This window comes from Larus michahellis, chromosome 14 (assembly GCF_964199755.1).
Source record: "Larus michahellis chromosome 14, bLarMic1.1, whole genome shotgun sequence".
Classification (NCBI taxonomy): Eukaryota; Metazoa; Chordata; class Aves; order Charadriiformes; family Laridae; genus Larus; species Larus michahellis.
In genome coordinates this window covers 13,306,502-13,320,021 of record NC_133909.1, presented here as the reverse complement: position 1 = coordinate 13,320,021, position 13,520 = coordinate 13,306,502, and the positions used below count along the sequence as shown (strand labels likewise).

Genomic DNA, 13,520 nt, shown 5'->3' with positions numbered 1-13,520 from the left:
CGCCCGGATCGGCGGGAGGCACCCAGGCATCGCCGCTGCAAACCTCCTTCTCCCACTGACGGCACCTCGGGATGCCCGGGAGCCTCTCCCACACGCCGCCGGTGCGGTACCCCGCTGGGAACCAGGGGTCCTGCCTTTTGGTGCGGACATCCAGTGTAAAATAACTCCTCCGGGCAGCAGCGCTTTCTCTCTCAGCCTTCAAACCAAGCCAGAAGTCAAAGGGATGTTTTCCTAAACCCGACCTGTGAAGCATCTTAAAGATGGGCTTTAAAGAGGGAGGGAGGGAGGGAGGAAGGCTGCTGCTTGGGCTTGCATCACTCCCGAAATTCAGGTCATGTTTACTACGAGCAGCTGGAAAATGATGATCTCAGATGCTAACAAGTAACATCTGAAGGGAAGCGTTAAAGCATTTGAGCTGTTTTGTAAGCACCTACTTTACTTTTTTCCAAAACCAGTTTAGCTATTTTTAAAGATTCATTTGTCCTGTTAAGTACCTGATGTCGGCTTATCTAAAATAAGTGAAAAAGAACAGGAGGTTGCCCTTCCTTTTAATTTCAAATGGAAAAATGGTTTTGTTGTTGGGTTGTTGTTTTTTTTTTTTTTTAAAAAAAGACCCCAAAACAACAAACAAACCCACTGTACAGCTTCCTTTCTGCTCCAGAAAGGACATATACCTACGGTCTGAGGGCTTTTTGTCCTTCTGCAAGCTGACCTTGTGCAATTTCCTTTATTTACATTTGGCTGGCACTGGCCTCATTGACTGCGAGAGTTTAGTCAACCACTTTTGAGAGGAATACCGAGGCTTGCAGAAGTGAGTTCTGCCCCACGTTGTCCTCTGATTTACCGGGACAAAGTAGATATACGATGCTACTGAATAAAAATAAGTATTCTTATCCTATTCTGTTCCGGCCTTGACGCCTTTGTACCAGGGTAACAGAGGAGGTCGTGGGCAATTAATTTAAACCAGGTGGGAAAAATGACTCAAAATTGTTTCTGCACCGGGAGAGATCTGATAGCATTGCAGTTTTATGTGCTTTTATTTATGCAAACAGTGTGCAGCCTTTGTAATGCTTTTCTTTTTTTTTTTCTCTGGGGTTGTTTTTGAGGAAGTTGTTGCAAATAGTGTTTGTTCACTGCTGTAATTGAGCCAGAGTCAAATTTGGAGACAGATTAGCTTCCCAGGACTTTGGTATTTGCGTTAAGTCTGCGCCACTTGCATGCGCCATCACCTCTGTTCTCGGACTTTTGCAACAGGAATGAAAACAAATTGCACTTAATTACGTATCAGTGGCGTGATGATTTCTTCAAGTGGTTCATCTGCAAACCTGATACGTGCATTGATGTTTGGGATTAAGCTGCGTTTCTCCTCGGAGGGTTTGGCGATACAAAAGTTAGGGGCTAAGGAGGGAAGGGCGTATCTCAGCTGGTGTAAAAAGACATGAAGTTTGAGGGAGAGAAAATTGCCCTTCACTGGGACTACCCTGCTATTTAGTAGCTTGATTTCTGATACATGAGCTGCCTAGCCTGGCACGGAGAAAGTATTCTGCAATTCCGAGATGATAAAATAATTACATGATTGCACTGCTTCTTGAAGACGCGAGGAGAATGTTCCAAAGTGCCACCAATTCCGTTCCCACTCAGCAGAAGGAAAGGCTCCTCCTAATCAGCCCTCCCCGGGTAAGGGTTTACGAGAGGACCCTCGAGGTCAGCACTAAGCCACCAGCTTCCAAGCAACTCCTTTAAAAGAACGCGGGGATTGCCCAATTCGCAGGGTAAACACGCTCCTCGGGGCTGAGGAAGCGGCGTGTGACGGCCAGGCTGGCGGGAGCCCCGCGGGGAGGGCAAGCGGCAGCCGGATCCTGCCACCACCCCACGGGTCCAAGGGTGGCCCAGGCCGGTCCCGGGGATGGCGCAGAGGGAGAGGAGGGAAGCGCCTTCCTTGTCTTTATTGAAGAAAAAAAAAAAAAAAAAAAGAAAACAAACCCCCAAAAAAACCAAAAAAAAAGTTTATTGCAAAACTCAGTGTTTTAGAGTATTTCCAGAGTCCACTAGGTACGTTACGAACAAATCAGTAAATCCCGCGTTGAACGCATTAAAGCCTGCTTCTGGGGCTCCCGCACACACACATTCGCACTCGCTCCCCTGCTCGTGCCGCGACACAGACAGGAACAGAAACGTACTGTGAGGTCAGTGACAAACGTATTATTGGATCTGTACTGGAAATCGTGGTATAAAAAAAAAAATAGTTAAATTACAGTAGAACCTCGCAAATCTGCAGAGCAGGGAGCTTCCACACACACGCAAAACCTGGAGGCCTTATTCCACTTCCAAGCAGAGTTGTAATAGCAAAGTGCTGTAGTGAGGTCTCGTATCACAAAGACTTCGATAATCTTACAATTATAGTCTACAGAACATTTACCAAAATGCTTGAAGTATCATAAATTAACAATAAATAAAAAAAAAAGTACATCTTAATGCAACATCGTTATTTGTTCATTTACTCACTGATTTCACAAAACTCTAGTTGTCTGTAAGGGGTCTTCCAGTCCTGGGTGCAACGCAGCGAGGTTCTGCTGGCCGTGATAAAGTGCTGAGGCAGAGGAAGGACGCGAGACCGCAGGTCCCGGGCAGTGAGGATGAATTGCTCTAGCCACTTGGTTGCAAGAGTGCCTGGTTTTCTATCTTTTTTTTTTTTTTTTGGACATCTAAGACAGAAAAAAACAAATCAAGCACCTTCCCAGAAAGAGGGTTGTTGGGTTTTTTTTGTTTGTTTGTTTTGTTTTTTTTGAAAAGATTGTCCCACATTTCTATGGCTGGTAAAATACAGACAGGTCAGCGTTAGCAGTTAATGCGTGATGCCACTTCCACTTAAATACACAGAAACGTTGGTTTGGGTTTGGGTTTTTTTTTTCCCCGCCCCCAAACCAAAACAGACTTGTTGTATTTGTCCCCCTGAGTTGCCTAGAGGCGTTAGGATGCATATAGGTGGGGTGAGCAAGCTTGTGTCACTGCGAGTGGGGATCTCTCCCATTAAGACTAAACGAAGAGCGAGGGTGGTGTCTTTTGTCACTCCCTTCACGCCGTGGCTGTGCACAGACTCCAGATCATTGCTCACTGAAGTCAGCAGCTAAAAAAAAAAAAAACCACAACAAAAAAAACACACACATAAAAAATAAAAGAAGCCTTTTGCGGACTTTGGGGGAGCCGGGAAAGGGGGTATGGCTCCCAGGGGCCGGGTAACGTGGGGGTTCCACGCTCACCCCGGGATGCGGCAGAGGTTTCTTGTGCACCAGTAAGGGAAGGGTTTGGGTACATTAAGACATACTGGGCCAAATCCTCCCTGTGGGGTGGGCTGGTTACGGCAGCCGAGCTGGGTCTGCTGACACCAGCTGAGGCCTTATGGAAAGAGATGCTGGATCTGTAGTTTATTATTTTTTTTTTTCCTTTTAAAATAAAAACTGGGTTACCTAAGACCTACCTATTAAAAACAGCTACACTCTATGCTGTAAGATTAAGTTTCCCCAACAATTTCACAAGCTAGCAATACAAGATAGGGATTTGATGTAAAGACAGCTTTCCGTTATGCAAAAGATCATTTTTCCTCTCCTGTTATTTAAGCTAACCTCCTTTAACAATCTTAGAATAAATTAATAAATACTAGTTAAATTAGAAACAGTACGTCAGATCTGACTATCAATAGAAAACAGTTATGAGGATACCAGTCGGGAGGAGAAAAATGATCTCATGAAATACGTGCAGTAATGACTGGCCATAAAGACATACGGAGCCTCCGATTTCCCAGCATTTGTGATGTTCAAGTTAATTAGAAGAACACTAGCAATGGTTTAAGTCAGCTGTCTAGCCTAGCCTCCTCCTCAAATCGAAAACGCGAGTCCATACTCTTCCCGAAGAGGATTCGGTTGGCTACTGGTGGCGTACAAAATGCTCGTCTCCAGTTCGTGTCACCGGTTTCTTGACTGCGTGGAATTTGCGGCGGGGGTGGGTGAGGACAGCCAGAGGCTGAGCTGCTTCTGCTGTTGCTGTTCTCAGTTTTCCTGGGATGAGCTGAACCTTTACCTACGTTTGTTATCAGGAAAGCAGGAGTGCGCATCACATCTTCATGCTAGACAGAAGTTATTCTTATGTGGCTATCCATATTTTCTGTGGAGCTTTCCATTGTTGGTTAAGAAAAGTTCTTCCTAATAATAATAAAAAAAAAGTTGTTGGTAGCAACTGTTCACATTTAAAATTTCACATTCCCTTTAGAATGTAGTTTTAAAACGTGGAGCAGAGCTGATGTTTTCCCCAGTCTTACGCCGAGTACATTAGATGGAGGAGGAGCAGGTTGGTTTGCCTTTTTTTTTTTTATGCCACGCCGTCACAGCCTTTTCCTGAATTTTCTGCTTTTCCGATATCCATTTCAATAAAGTCATCTGGGAGGTCTGGTAGGACCTCGGGCGCGCTCTCCTCCGCGCGCTGCTGCTGGCGCTGGCACAGCCCGGCCTTGCAGGGTCTCACCAGGGCCAGGAACACGGCACCCAGGACCATGCCAGCAGCGCAGGAGTAAAAGGCTGAGCTGTAGTTCTGTGTCGTATCCACTAAGACACCTACGGAAAACACATTTACAGCAGTTAGCCAGAACCGAGTCTCCCTCGCCCGTCCATCCCTCCTACAGGATTTTTAATCCTGGTACCGCTGCACCTTTTTATTTGTAACCAGAAGATACTCAGTGGCAAACAGATGTGACCTTAAAGTAAAAGCATCGTGTTCGGGGGTGTGTAGTGTCGTCTTCGGGCAAGTCAGGAACCCTTTGGGCACCGCAGGGACGCTAAGCCCGAGATGCATCCGTTTATTACAGTAGAGACTTCACCTTTCCGCAGGGTGTGGCAGAAACACACGCACAGCGAGAGCGATTCGTCTCTGCCGTTCGCTAGAGCCTGAGGTGATGCCAGTTCTGGGTTTCTAACAGGAGCAGGGGAGCACTGCAGTGTTTTCCTTCCCGCTGAGGTTCCTCGGTGGAGGCTGCCTCATCGGTGGGGCTCTGCAGAGCTGCATTGCAGCAGTCTTCTGGCTCCGAGAGCCTCCTAATACTAGTTGCAGGGCTTTTCGGGTAGTACTATGCTTAGGGCTGCCAGAACGCTTTCTAGACAGAGACTGGCTGTCAAACATACCAAAAAAATACAAGATGAAAGTTTTAGAGTTACCTGCAAGGGGTGGTCCGGCCAACCCAGCTAAGCTTTGAATGAAGACGTAGACTCCAGCCGCAGAAGACATCTTTGCGATGCCAACCACGTCGTCTTCTGCCAGGAGGGGAATATGGGTGCCCGCTACCGTTCCCAGCATGAACCCAAAAAATACGCTACATGTCATCAAGCCCCAGAATTCAGAGGCAAAAGGGAAGGCAAACAACGCTACAGAGAGCAGAACAACGCAGATGAGTTCGATGTAGATCTTGCGGATAGGCTTTTTGTTGAGAACCCAGCCAGCTGAAATTCTTCCAAAGACCTCTGCGATGGCCATGGCAGACAGTATGTACGCAGAGTGGTCTTTGCCGATGCCAAGGCTGAGGCTCAGGGGAATGATGTAGAGGGAGGGAGCGAAGAAGCCCAGGGTAGCGAACAGGCCAAAGAATGCATAACAGATAAAGCTATAGTCTCTCATCACAGAAAAGTCCAGTAGTTTGGTTTTTGGTTCTGGTGGGGTGCTGTTATTTTCAACAAGGATCTGTACGTGTTCCTTTGGTTCTTCACTTTTCGGCTCTGCTTTGGTTTTTCCAGGCACATTGCTGGGTGAGGTAGTTATTTCTACTCCTGAGTCTATGGACTCTATTGAGGTGCGTGTTTGCTCGTTTTCAAGCATGTACTTTGTCTCCGTGGGCTCTTCTGGAGGCTGTGCTTTCACTTCTTCTTGCTCCTTGATGACAATGGGTCTCAGCAGCGATCCGCAGATGACGATGCTCAGCTGCAGCACCCCCACAGAAAGGAGGCTGTATCTCCAGCCAATCTGCTCCTTCAGAGCAGTAATCGCTGGGGGAAGAGGGCAGAAGAGGAAGAAAGTGTAACTAGAAAAGCCTGTAGTTACGCCAAGGAGCTCTTTGAATTTATGGCTAGGGAAGTAACTGAAGCTTCATCACCGGAGGGTCCCAAGCCCTCAGCTCTTGCAGGGGCTGAGCAGGGCTCCCTCCTGCCCAGGGCCACCCAGGGGTCTGGCGCCCACATTCCTCCCATCAGCTGCACCAGACCAGAGCCAGAAGTTGCGTTTAACATCTGGCTAGCAGAAGCCATCCTCTAGGTAGCCGCTTTTGAGGTCCCAGTGACTTTGGGATGCGCGAGAACGAAGGTGGTGTTATTTTTAGTGAATGGGAGCGAACTCAACGTTGGAGTTTCCTCTCTCTGCTGACCCCACCCTGAAACCAGCTACTAGAGGAAGTCTCTTAGCTCTCCCCAAAGGTGCATGTCACTGCTTAATTACAAGCCTTCATTTGCAATCAGAGCAGCCTTGCAACGGGTACGGGCTGACAGCGTGGAGAGCAGAAGACCACCTGAACTGCAGGGGACAGGCGGTGACAGGGACGCGCTGCCTGGGGACAGGTCCCCGTAAGGCTGGAGGGGTTTGGCAGCCTGTGCTAAGCACGAGCCCACTAACCTTTAGGAGCAGTGCTGTGTACTGCCTTGTGTTTTAAATAGCTGAAGTTTCTCGGTCTTATTTTTAGCCTGCAAGATCTATATAGGGAGCCCGGCGGGCTGCGTATCAGCGAGGCACGTCCCGCTCTGGCAGGCGATGCTGGGAGAGCTCAGCCATCCTCAGACCCGTCTCTAGGATTACATGTAACCCTGCCTGCAGGGCAGGAGTGCCACGGGCATGTGAGCAACCACCCGTGGGCTTTCGCTCATGGGAAGAGCCGCAAGCACCCGGTATCGATGGCTTTTGGCTCCCATTTGCTCGGGGAAAGGGCGGGAGCAGTGCCGTGCTTTAGGCGTGCGGGTAGGAACTCGCGGCATTCGGGCACTGTACCTGGTGCAAAGGAGAAGACGGCAAAACATTCCCCTGTAGATGCCACTGCTGTGACCAGCGAACGTCTTTTGTCAAAATACTGTGATAAAATGGTGACAGTCGGTAGGAAAGAGAGGCAGTATCCAAGGCCTGTGAATAAATGCCAAAAATTGCCATAACAACAAGTAAAGGAGGGGGAAACACCGATGCGAGAACACGTTAAGTCAGGTTTCCCAGTGGCGAGATTACAGTATCATTTCGGCCAACTCGGCAAGTCACCCTGGAAGAAAATCATTGGGGAAACCAGAATGTTATTTTTTTTTAACATTGGAGGGGGGAAAAGAAAAAAAGAATGAAAAGACAAAAAACAAGAGACCCAACCTCCCAAACCTGCTAGATAATGCCTTCTGTTCCCCAGCAGCCAGCAGGGTCCACTTTGAGGACCTCATCTGCTTAAAGACTTTGAGTCGCTCCCCTAAGCGAGGCAAGCTCCTGGCCACGGATGCGAGCAGGACACCCAGGCCAGGTGGGAGAGGGGGAAAGTACCAGAAAGAAGAAGGAAAAAAAAAAAAAGACAAGATAGAGGAGAGGTTAGAGGATTTGACCCCATGAACAGCTTTTATCTCCCCAGCGATCCCGGTCAATCGGAAGCAATCAGTGCAGCTACGCTAGCGCAGTGGTCTGCAGGACCAAGTCCCAAGGTGGTCCCCAGGGTGACACGGGGCAGAAAGTCAAGCCTCGAGCCCAGGTCACCAACTCCACCAGAGGGTGAGCTCAGCCCAGAAGGGGCAGCAGCATTTCCCAAGCACTCCCCGTGTCCAGGCAAGTAAAACCCCCCAGGCCAGAGCCACGCTTGCAGGAAGCCGCAGGAGCGAGCGAAGCATTCGGAAGGTATGGGAACAGGACGACTCACCAGAGATGATGCCGATGGTGACATACATGTCCACAACAGTACGGGCGAAGGAGGCGGTGACCATGCCAGTGCTGATCAGCACCCCTCCGGCCATCACCACGAAGCGGTGGCCGAAGCGATTGCTGAGGACCGTCGACAGCGGAGCTGGATGGGTGGGAGAGGAAGAGAGCCGTGGTCAACACCCAAGTCAGCAGCTTCACCAGCTACCATCTCCTTCAGAGGCTCTTCTCGTACCCCTGCCCATGTCCCAGAGACATGCCACCTCCCCTGCTAGTTGGCCTCATGCAGTAGAGTGTCACCCCACAGCCATCCTTGGAGCTCTGCACAGCTCACAGCATTTAGGATGTGCTAAAATAAAAACATCAGAAGAGACTGAGGTGGGCACGTGGCAGCCTGGGACAGACCTGCAGCAACATCCACAGACACCCGTGGATTTCAGCGAGGCTCAAGTTATTTCTAATCCTTTTCACTACAAAGTTAGCTTACAAAACTCTGGTTTTCACCCCTTGCTGATGAGGCTGGGCCAGGCTCAGTGACACGGACCGTGTCCTTGTGCCACGCAGAAGGACATGAGTTGGGGCTCAAAGGCCTGAGACAGACATTTCTTGGTCTTTCAGGAGCACGCAGCGCCTGGGCTCTATGGCTGTCACTTACAGCGGAGCCATTAGACACACAGAAGTCCCAGGTCCTCGTACGCTGGGTCAGCAGCACGACTGCCCCTCGCACACACACCAAACACCTGCTCCTCTTACCTGTGAAGGTCTGTACAAACACACATATGGATATTATCCAGGATATCCTGCTGTTGGTTTCATCAAAGCTTTCCATCAGGTCATTAAAGAAGACACCAAACGATTTTATAATGCCGTACGTTAGAGCTTCCACAAAGAAGAAAGCAAAAGCAACTGTCCAACCCCATCCTCCGTCAGGCACTTTAGTATAAACATTTGGAGCAGTGCACGGCATTTTTACAGCTTTGACCGTCATTTTTGATCTGGAAAAGAAGGGAGAAAGAGCCAGGCATCAGTTTAAGATGAATTTTGCTGAAAGAAGCACGGCCTGGCAACTGTAGCATCCCTAAGGCACCGCCAGCCGGTCCCTGTGCTGCTGAGGGATTAAATGCAGGAGTTGGGCTGAAGTTTCTGCCTCTGTGACTGCCCGGGCTCGTTTCTGCTGGTGCCCTTTGAGCCCAGGACAAACACTCTCCGTTCGGCGCCCGGGTGAGCTGTTCCCATCTGCAAACCCCAGCACCCGGGAGCTGTCATCTGTGTTTCGGTGCACGGGGGTGGATGGATGCAGCTTGTGCAGGATCCGCCGCAGGACCCAGCGCGGGCTGGCGGAGCCGCAGGAACTCCCCAGGAGCGCCCATCCTCCCCACCGCACCCTCCTGCCTGGTCCAGGGTGGCCGGTGACACCTTGGTGTCACCCATTTGCTGCAGGGTTGGTCAACCCCACAACTCACCATCGCACCCTGCGGCGTCCTAAACCCCTCCAGGGGCCGCTGGCCCTCGGGGTGACGGTAACTCCTCAGGAACCTGCCCGTTCCCCAAAATGGCTGCTCCAGGGCTGCAGCCTGACAACAGGGGGTGGGGACACCCCTGCTGCCACCAGCTCCCCGTGCTGTCCCCTGCAGCCCTCGGGGGTCACCGCCACCCCCCAGGGCAGGAGAAGGCTGAAGCCCCCAAGGGCTGCCGGGGGGCTCCAGGGAGCCCCCCCCTAAGGCACGAGGGGGTCTCTTCATCCCTGCCCCGTGTCACCCGGGGGCCGTGGGGACAGTTTTTGTCCCGCTCCTCGCCATACTCGAGCGCTGCCACACCTGCGCGGGGAGGAGGGGAAGGACGGGACACAGTCCCGGGGTCGGGCCCAGCGGCCACCCCGGCAGGGGACCGCGAGGTGGCCGTGGGCTACCGCCCCGCGGGCTGCCGGCCCCCCGCCCCGCGGGCTGCCCCCGGCCCCGCGCCCGCCCCGTCCCGGGCACAGCCCGAACCTGCGGCTCTTGCGGGCGGCGTTTCCTCCCCGCGCCGCCGTCCCCGGCAGCCACCAGGCATTTCCCTCCTCCATTTTCTCCTCCAGCTCATCGGCACCACTTTCTCGGCGGAGGAAGCCCCGGCGGCTCCGGCCGCGCTCCCCCCAGCCCACCGGGGAACTTCCCACGGAGCGGCAGCAGGCGAGTGCGTGCGCGTTCCCGGTGGCCACCGGCGCCCACCGGGGACCCGTGAGCGGCCCCGCGGGAGCCTGGCTGGGGCGGGGGGGATGCAGGGACCCACCCGAGGGATGCCCTAAAAGGGGCAGGGGGGTGTCTCAGCTCACACACACTCCTCCCCGCGGACCCCTCTGCGGTGCTGCATGGTGGGTGCTCCCTGGGGGGCCGAGGGATGGAGCGAGGCGTGGGCTCCTGCATCCCTCCGGTGCTGCCTGCGCCCAGGCTCTGCTGCAGCCCGGGGCGGGGGGGGACGGGGACGAGGGGCAGCCCGGGGGGGTCGGGGGGGGCACAGGCAGGACCACCGCCGTGTGCCCAGGCGGGAGTTGAGCCTCTGCCCAAAGTTTGTGGGAAGTGCCTGGATACCCACCACCACCCACCCCCCTCTTCGAGAGAGGCACCGGGGCTGCAATGAATTCCTGTGTCACTGCACAAGGCATGGGGGAGATTAGATTAGAAGGAAGCACGCTGTTTAGAAGCGGAAAAAAAAAACCAAACCAAAAAAAAAACAACCAAGCCACAAACCTTGGCGTACATTATGTGCATTTAAAAAGATAAAAATTACGATGGGGGGGGGAAAAATAAAAATTAAAATGCCAGAGCTCAGGGGCCCGGCGCGGCCGCCCCTACTCCCTCCCCCCCGTTTCCCTGCATCACTTTCCGAACATTTCAGACCTGATTTCTGCATCGCCACCGCCGCACCGGCTCCTCGGCGGGCGCCGCCAGCTAAAAATAAAAGGATGCGGAAAAAAAAGGGGAGGGAAGCAAAAAGGCAGGAAAAATAATAATAATTAAAAAAAAAAATTTAAAAAACAAAAAAAAAAAAGCGAACAAAGCCCCCCCACACACCTTCCCCCTCCCCAGTCCCCGGGTGGGAGCCCACTCACCGGGCGGCGCTGGCTGCTGCGGCGGGGCTAGGGGCTGCCCATGGCCGGGGCTGGGCGACCCGGGGCGGCGAGAGGAGGCGGCCCCGCTGCCCGCCGGCCTCCGGCCGCTGCTGCTCCCCGCTGCCCGCGGCGGCGGCTGCTCGGCGCTCGCTCCCAGCCCTTTATATACCGGCTGGAGCCGGTCTCCGCCGGCGGCTCCGCAGCGCCATGTGCGCGCTGGGCCCGGCTCGCCCCAGCGCCGGCACCGCGTGTGCGGGGAGGGGCGGTGCTGCCGGCGGGGGGGTGGGCGGACACCCCCCCTCCGGTCCTACTGCCAGCCCCCCCGCCCTCCCCCCGCCTTCCCCCGCCGGCACCGGCACCTGCCGGAGCGGTCCGGGCTCCCCCCCGGTGCGGGGGCGGCCGCGGCTGGAGCGGCGCTGGGTCCCCGCCGGTTCGGCGCGGCGGGGGTGGGCGCCGTTTTCTCCCGGGGTCGGCGGGGGACAAAAACTCGGCCTGTGCAAAGGGATGATGGGGGTGAGCCCCCCCCCCCCGCCCGTGCTGCCGGCGCTGCCCTCGGTGAGCGGCGCCGCGAGCGGGTTTGGCGGCGTCCCCCGTCCCCCCCCACCTCACGGCGGGGGCTCTCGGAGCCCGCTCCGGTTTGGTGCCGAAGTTTTGAAGCCCGTCGTTTGCAGAAAAGGCCTCGATCTCCTGATGGGAAAAGGGATGAGGTGGTGCAAATTTGGGCGGGGGGGCGGGGGGGGGGGGGGCAAGCAAAGGGTGTCCCCCGCACGCTTTAGGCCCTTTTTTTGGGCAGCGTGGCCAGGATCCGGACGCCGGCTTCCCTCCGCCTCACCCCGCAGCAGTGGGATGCAGTGCCGCGACCGTCTCGGGGTCGGGATGCAGCGCTGATGATGTACCCGGAGCATCCCGGGGTCAGGCTGCCTGCGGTCCCGTTCGCCATGTGAGGTGCTGGGGATGGGACAGGAGCAACTGGGACGGAACAGGAGCAACTGGGACAGGGCTGAGCACATGCTGAAGTCCTGCACACCATTTCTGAGGACGCTGACGTGTGCTCGTCCCCTCTGTGCTCCAGTATTGCACAGAGTGCGTGTTGCATTTTTAGGGGAAAACGCTTCCCTTATGTAGGGAACTTAAAAAGTAGGAATTTTTGAGTCAAACTGGAAGCAGGCGAGACCGACTAACCACGTATATGGATGAGGGAGGAAAGGAGCAGGGGGAGTCAGACATCTGTCACAGAGAGCACGGGGCACGGGTCCTTCCCAGCAGTGCCTGGCAAAGGAGGATGGAGCTAAAGCGATGAGCTCTTTAGGGTTTCCCCTAAATTTCCCTGAAATGGGAAAAACAGAGGGAGAACACTGACAGCGCTGTGTTTCCCGGCTCGCTGTGCCACTGCATCCCGGTACTGGTGACGATGTGCTGGGTGCGGACGGACTTTGCTGGGGAAGTTTCGGAGCCTCGCACCGTTGCTCGTGGGCGAGGGACTTTTGCCCACAGGTAATAGCAGAGGGCTCGGAGTTGGGGGGGGTGACCAGTCCCCTCCTCACCTGCCCTCCCGCGCTGGCCCGGGACCTCACCGCCGTTCGCTGGGTCAAAGTGCAACCTGTCGATCCTGGTTCGTACCCCTGGAAAAACTACCCGGGTTAAAATGTTCCTTCGGTGCCTCACCCACCAGCAAGGGCTGCCACATTTGATTTGGCAGGAGTCCCTTCTCGTGGGTTCATTTTTTTCTTTTTTTTTGTTCACAAGAGGAGTTGGAATTGGGGGGGCGCAGGTAAGGGTAGTGGGCAGCGGGAGTGAAATTCTGCCGACTTCTGACAAACCAGGAAAATTAGTTATTGCTTTTGCTTGGTAACTTGGAGAAAGCTGCCGCTGGTTTCTCATGGCAATGCTGGTCCAACGGCCGCTGCCTCCAGCAAGCCACTGGTGCTCTTGTCCTCACAGGGAGGTTTCGGAAGCTTCACCCCTTGCAGTCCTGTCCTAAAACAGCTAAAATCCAGGTGCTGGGCCATGGGGAGCGATGGGGACTGTGTCCTGTGTGTCCTTGGGGAGCCCCGTATCGCCCTGTCCCGTGGGAAACCCCTTCCTCTGAGGGGTTATGCCTTTCCCGGGTACGGATTAAAAGGCGACCACCTTGTCTGGCCTCAAAGAGCCCATATCCCGTTACACAAGCTTTTTCTTGAGAATGGGTCACCCTCCCCGAGCTGTAATTCTTTCTGGCAGCGACAGTGCAAGTGGTTATGGGACAACAAAAGAGGTTTGTGCCTCCAGGGGAGAAATAAGAATGCAAATATCTTTGGCATGAAAAAACAAAGGCGATTTACTCCTTGGTATTTCTTGTCAGTACTTTGCATCTGTCTCTGCTTCACCTTCTCGTTCCTTTCCTTTGGGCTTTCCAATAAGGCTTTGGGGAGCGATGTGGGGCCGGAGGGGGCCCGTGGGAGGGACGGGGCTGATGGCTGGGGGCTGCAGCCTCTCTGGCCCAGCGCTTTGCAGCTCTGCTCTGAAATGCTTTTTCCCCCCATGTCGT

General features: G+C 54.1%; 2 protein-coding genes across 6 annotated transcripts in view; one reads left to right on the top strand and one right to left on the bottom strand.

Annotated features, from left to right (window-relative positions):
* Nucleotides 1–1,989: 1,989 nt before the first annotated feature.
* SLC16A6 (solute carrier family 16 member 6) lies at nt 1,990–11,643 on the bottom strand. Of its 2 annotated transcripts, none has more exons than XM_074607444.1 (6): nt 10,994–11,643; nt 8,659–8,900; nt 7,907–8,050; nt 7,015–7,143; nt 5,205–6,026; nt 1,990–4,607 (listed from the first exon to the last, which is right to left on the bottom strand). In XM_074607444.1, the coding sequence occupies exons 2-6, from the start codon at nt 8,891–8,893 to the stop codon at nt 4,366–4,368; spliced, it is 1,572 nt and encodes a 523-aa protein (XP_074463545.1). In that variant the 5' UTR covers nt 8,894–8,900; nt 10,994–11,643; the 3' UTR covers nt 1,990–4,365. The 2 variants fall into 2 exon arrangements, with proteins under 2 accessions (XP_074463545.1, XP_074463544.1); XM_074607443.1 differs by lacking the exon at nt 10,994–11,643 and adding an exon at nt 9,894–10,287.
* Nucleotides 9,745–13,520, top strand: part of ARSG (arylsulfatase G) — a 27,839-nt gene continuing 24,063 nt past the window's right edge. For 2 of the 4 annotated variants that reach the window (XM_074607448.1, XM_074607445.1), the window contains exon 1: nt 9,745–10,073. The gene's annotated coding sequence lies outside the window, so the exon portion shown is untranslated. Of the gene's footprint in view, nt 10,078–13,520 lie in introns of all 4 variants that reach the window. The other 2 variants (XM_074607449.1, XM_074607447.1) reach the window with 1 other exon arrangement.

What these genes read in the sequence shown, in the direction of transcription:
- SLC16A6 (XM_074607443.1), bottom strand. Translation starts at nt 9,967, where the DNA reads ATGGAGGAGGGAAATGCCTGGTGGCTGCCGGGGACGGCGGCGCGGGGA. An exon ending in CGTCTTCTCCTTTGCACCAG is followed by an intron (nt 6,027 to 7,014) that starts GTACAGTGCCCG and finishes CTCTTCCCCCAG; the next exon opens with CGATTACTGCTCTGAAGGAG. An exon ending in GGCCGGACCACCCCTTGCAG is followed by an intron (nt 4,608 to 5,204) that starts GTAACTCTAAAA and finishes TGTTTTCCGTAG; the next exon opens with GTGTCTTAGTGGATACGACA.